Raw genomic sequence first — 5,543 nt, 5'->3', positions numbered from 1 at the left:
AAAAAATTTGACTTGAGGCCATCAAAAAGGGATGTGTGAAATCAATTCTGAATTGTGGCAATACTTACTGACCTAGGAGTAATAAGGTGCTATTTTTACACACATATGTAACTACTTACATATAGTGATAGTAGTCTGCCTTCAGTCCTCTTATCACTATTTCAATAATAGCAAGTTTCTTGACATTTTCTTTGGTAGTAAGTTGGTCACTTGATAGATATGAAGTTAAAAAAAATTTCAAAGGCAAGAGATTCATGAACTATAAAATATTTCCCCATGTATCTTAGAGGAAAAGCTATGCTTTTTAAACATCCGAGTTCTTAAATTAGATGACTCTACATTTTTCCTTTCTAGGGCAGCAGCCATTTCAATTTGAAAGTGTTTCTATGAGAAGGAATAAAAAATCCTAAACTCAAACAAGTCTTTTTTTCTTTTCAGATGTAGAGATAAAATGGAATATAATTTTATTATGGCATTTTAATGCTACAATGAATCTAAGAATACTAAACAGCTTTGGCTAATAAATAATGACTTGATCAATAAATATATTTTCATATAAATTTAATACTATACTCTCATTAAAATATGTTTGAACTATTACAAACAAGGAATTCTGAAGAAGGGGTACAAAAGATATTATTCAAAAATGTATAATCCAAAAAGTAGATTATTGTTTGCCTGGTAAGAATGAGGAATAACCAATAAACAGACCATTGGTTCAACTGATAATCTATCAACTTCAGCAGAACTCAAGGAAATCCCTCAAAAAATTGAGTGGGTGACATAAACAAGAATCATAAAAATGGACAAAGATGCCTATATTATTATCTGAATTTTTAGATGGACATTGAAAAATTAAGATCCCTTTGGTTATTATTTTAATGTGATACTTTGTCATATTTTGTTTTAACTTTTTTTTATTTAAAAGGCCTTATTTCTGGCTTACAAAGTTTCTTCACTAGAACTATACTTGTGATTTTTCTGAACATAAGAAATAGAAATGTGCTCAAAACAACAGAGCAAATAGTTTCATCTAAAGTACAAATCATGATCATTTCTTTTAAAATAAGTTAGCATTTTTTTTAAATTGGGTTAAGTATTATTAATTTTAAAAAGGTTAGTAAGTAAAAAGGGAATCACACATGCCATAATAACATAATATGCCTTTGCCTTGTTAGAAAAAAGGGACACTTCATATTTGTTTGTTTGTTTTATAATCATTGTAATGGCCCATAAAAATGAGATATTAGATCCAGGTCCAATTATCACCATGCAAGCTGCCCACATGACAGTCCATTTCAATTACAATCTAGAACACACTCCTGGGGACCAAAGCAGACTTCCTTCCATGTCAAATGTGAAGAGTTTGACAACTATGCCAAAAGTAGAGTAGTGAAAGGGAAATGGAGTGGGGAGGGTGAGATATTCTTCTCATAAAATGTATTTGTATAGAGCTGGGACATGGAGGAGAACAAGACAAAATATTAGTTCATTTAGACAGGTTATTAAACACTTATTGTGAATTTTGTTTCATTTGGAATTGTCTTAGTGATGATCATCTAGTTTATTATGATTATTATTTTGAGAAGTAGAAAACTGCGGTCCAGATCTCAAGCAGAGGGTTAAAGACAGAGTCAATTTCTATTCCATTTATTAAGTCTTTTCATGCCTAGAGTTTAATGTTTTATTTAGAAGGATTAGGATAGCAAAGGTTATGAGGTAAAGGAAAGAAAAAGTATAGAATTATAATCTAGAAGAGGCAATCTATTCAGCTCCATTTTCTCATTTTGCAGCTGCAGAAACAGAGACTCAGAAAGCTTACATGAATTCCCTCAGGTCATGCAACTCAAAAAATAACAGAATCAGGATTTGAACCCAAGTCTTCCATCAAATCCAGGGCTCCTTCCTTAAAAACGTGCTGCCTGCATCAAATTCCATGTTTATCCTTCATGACTTTCATGAAATGCATATATCCATACTAGAAATATTGTCAGCTCTTTAACTATGAGAGTGACAGCAGATTTTCCAGAACTAATGAAACAATATCAATAATTTCTATGCAAAATCTCCCACGGAGTCAAGTAGAAAATTTAGCAATTATATCTCCCCAGGTTACTTTGGAGTTCTAAAATTATTATTTTTTTTCTGACAGGTAAATAACCACTTTCCTTTAATTAGACTAGATTATGGAATATGTAAGTGTTATTGAAAACAGCAATGGAGTGGAATGCTGTCTTTCATTAAGAGCTGCACCATGTTAATGCCTTGTGCTATCTAGTTACCATGATAAATAGGTTGTGGTACATGCACACTTTAATTATTAACACTGGATTCTGCTGAAATTGAAGTATTGCACTTGGTAAGAGCTATTAATGCTGAAATGACCCATTTAATAGTGACCTGTGGTATCAAAGTATGGATTTAAATTGGTAATTAATAAAAGTCCATTTCTGAAAATGCTAACACAGGAGTTCAATAAAAATGCTAACTAGGTCTCAAATACCACAGACAGTTTATTGACATTTTAATATGTATTACTTATGCTAAACACTTTCTAGATTTAGAGCCCGGTGGCTGAGAGGATAACAATGAGTATATTACTTATCTAGTAGCTAAGAGATCAGTGGGTAAACTTAGTGAACAGTATTCAGTTTTGTAGGTTTAATCTTGCTTATAAAGGAGAAACACGGCACAATTTCTTTTTGAAACTGCATTATACCAATAAAAAGGGGAAAAAATCCTTATCACAGCCTGCAGAAGACAAACACTCTGAAAATGAGAAAATGAGAAAAGAGGCTGCATCAGCCGATAGAGTGGTTCAACTTGACAGGATTGTTGGAAAAGAGGAGAGATTTTGGGAATGGGGTATTTTGGAAGAGCAGGGTGGCCATTCTCTCTCAATATAGTAACGTGCAAAATGTCCCATGACAGCCTGCTGTCCCATCACCACATCTCCGCCTCCATTGGGAGGAGAGAGAACCAGGCTCAATATGTAATCACATAACCACTTAAACTGTGAAATGACATTTTAATTATTATTTCAAAAATTTCCAAAAAAAAAGTAACCATGCATTGTGACATTAAAAAGGAGTTATCAAAACAAAATAATACTGGTCGGGGCGGGGGAGGAGGGGGAGGAGACCCAGGAGTCCTTGTGGGCCGCGGGCTGGACCGGGTCCCTGGCGGGCGCGACGGGACCCCCAGGGCCTGGCGGATAGGGCTTGGCGAGCCCTTAGCGGCTCGCCCGGGGCCCTCCGCTGCCGCCCCGGAATTGCTCTGTGGGGGACCCACGAGCCTCCAGGTCCCCGGCCGCCCCCACGCCCGCCCGGCCGCCCGCCCAGGAGGGCTCCAATTAGAGCATCTCGCCTGGCCATGGAGGCTGAGGAAACGATGGAATGCATTCAAGAGTTTCCTGAACATCATAAAATGATTCTGGACCGATTGAATGAGCAGCGGGATCAGGACCAGTTTACTGACATCACTCTGATAGTGGATGGTCACCATTTTAAAGCCCACAAAGCTGTTTTGGCTGCTTGCAGTCAGTTCTTCTACAAATTCTTTCAAGACTTTACTCAGGAACCTTTGGTGGAAATAGAAGGTGTAAGTAACATGGCTTTTCCTCATTTGATTGAGTTCACATACACAGCAAAACTAATGATACAAGGTGAAGAAGAAGCAAATGATGTATGGAAAGCAGCAGAATTTCTTCAGATGCTGGAAGCCATCAAAGCACTCGAAGTTAGGAACAAAGAAAATTCCTCACCACTAGAGGAAAATACAACTGCAGGAAAAAATGAAGCAAAAAAGAGGAAGATTGCTGAAACTTCCAATGTTATCACTGAATCGTTACCCTCTTCAGAGTCAGAGCCTGTGGAAATTGAGGTGGAGATTACTGAAGGGACAATTGAAGTAGAAGATGGCCTAGAAACTCTAGAAGAAGTAGCTTCTGCAGAACAGTCTATAAAATACATACAGAGCACTGGTTCCTCTGATGATTCTGCTTTGGCTTTGTTGGCTGATATTACCAGCAAGTACCGTCAGGGTGATAGAAAAGGGCAGATTCAAGAAGAAGATGGCTGTGCATCTGGTCCCACAAGCAAACAGGAACACATGAAATCACACTCCACTGAGAGTTTCAAGTGTGACATATGCAATAAAAGGTATCTTCGGGAAAGCGCATGGAAACAACACCTCACCTGTTACCACCTTGAGGAAGGTGGAGCCAGCAAGAAACAACGTCCAGGGAAAAAAATTCACATATGCCAGTACTGTGACAAACAGTTCGACCATTTTGGGCGTTTTAAAGAGCACCTTCCCAAACATACAGGTGAAAAGCCTTTTGAATGTCCAAATTGCCATGAACGTTTTGCTAGGAATAGCACACTCAAATGTCATCTGACTGCATGTCAATCTGGTGTGGGGGCTAAAAAAGGAAGAAAGAAGCTTTCTGAATGTCAGGTCTGTAACAGTGTATTTAACAGCTGGGACCAGTTCAAGGTCACTTGGTAATACAAACAGGAGATAAACCCAACCATTGTACCTTATGTGACTTGTGGTTTATGCAAGGAAATGAGCTGAGGAGGCATCTCAAGGAAATACACAACACTTCAGAACGAATAGTGACGGAGGAACTCCTTTCTGTAGAGACGGTGGAAACTGAGCCCGTGACATCAATGACTATCATAGAACAAGTGGGGAAGGTTCATGTGTTGCCACTGCTTCAGGTCCAAGTGGATTCAGCCCAAGTGACTGTGGAGCAGGTCCACGCAGATCTGTTAGAGGACAATCAGGTGCAAGGCACGCAGGTGGAGGAGCTACCGGAGCAGGTCCAAGTGAGCTATTTAGAAGTGGGTCGAATCCATACGGAAGAAGGGACCGAAGTACACGTGGAGGAGCTGCATGTTGAACGTGTAAATCAAATGCAAATGGAGGCACAGGATGATCTTCTAGAAGATGCCGACCTAGAGCAAGGGGACCCTGAAATCATGGACCAGGGAGAATTAGAAGAGAGTAAAGAGAGCCAAGCAGATGCTGCTGAAGCCAGTAAGGAAGATCACGGGCAAGGTGAAGATTTAAAGACTGAACCCATGGTAGATGGACAGACTTTAAAAACACAAACCTAGGACAGAACAGCTGTGCCAGTTTTAGGATGAAATACCAAAGGAATATTTTTTTTAATTTACATTTTGGGTTTGTTTTTCTTTTACACTAAGGGCAGTGTGACTATCCTTAGGAAAACAGGTGGACCAAAGCTAGAATATTTCCTATACTGCTGAACCGCTCATATTATCCAGATCTGATTTTTTTTTCATTTCCATTTTCTTTTTTTCACTTTTGCCACAGAAGAGAGAATTTCCCAGAAATGGGTAGTTTTGAAAAGTTGATTAGTGGAATCTTAACTGAATTGCAACTTTATTATACTGTTTGGTATGAATGTAGCTACTTTCATTGTGATAAAGTTTCTTCTTCCCCAGGTCAATGCCCTTCCTGAAACATTTTGCATATTATAAAATCACATTGTGAAATCATTAGAATACATATAC

General features: G+C 38.3%; 1 protein-coding gene across 1 annotated transcript; it reads left to right on the top strand.

Annotated features, from left to right (window-relative positions):
* Nucleotides 1-3,372: 3,372 nt before the first annotated feature.
* On the top strand, nt 3,373-5,146 carry LOC123239988 (zinc finger protein 131-like). The gene is given in 2 exon segments (XM_044667328.1): nt 3,373-4,495; nt 4,498-5,146. Coding segments are annotated over 2 exon segments (1,749 nt in total). The 3' UTR covers nt 5,124-5,146.
* The last annotated feature ends 397 nt before the right edge of the window (nt 5,147-5,543 follow it).

The sequence above is a fragment of the Gracilinanus agilis genome, chromosome 3, assembly GCF_016433145.1.
Source record: "Gracilinanus agilis isolate LMUSP501 chromosome 3, AgileGrace, whole genome shotgun sequence".
Taxonomy (NCBI): Eukaryota; Metazoa; Chordata; class Mammalia; order Didelphimorphia; family Didelphidae; genus Gracilinanus; species Gracilinanus agilis.
This window is presented reverse-complemented; position numbering and strand designations above follow the sequence as displayed.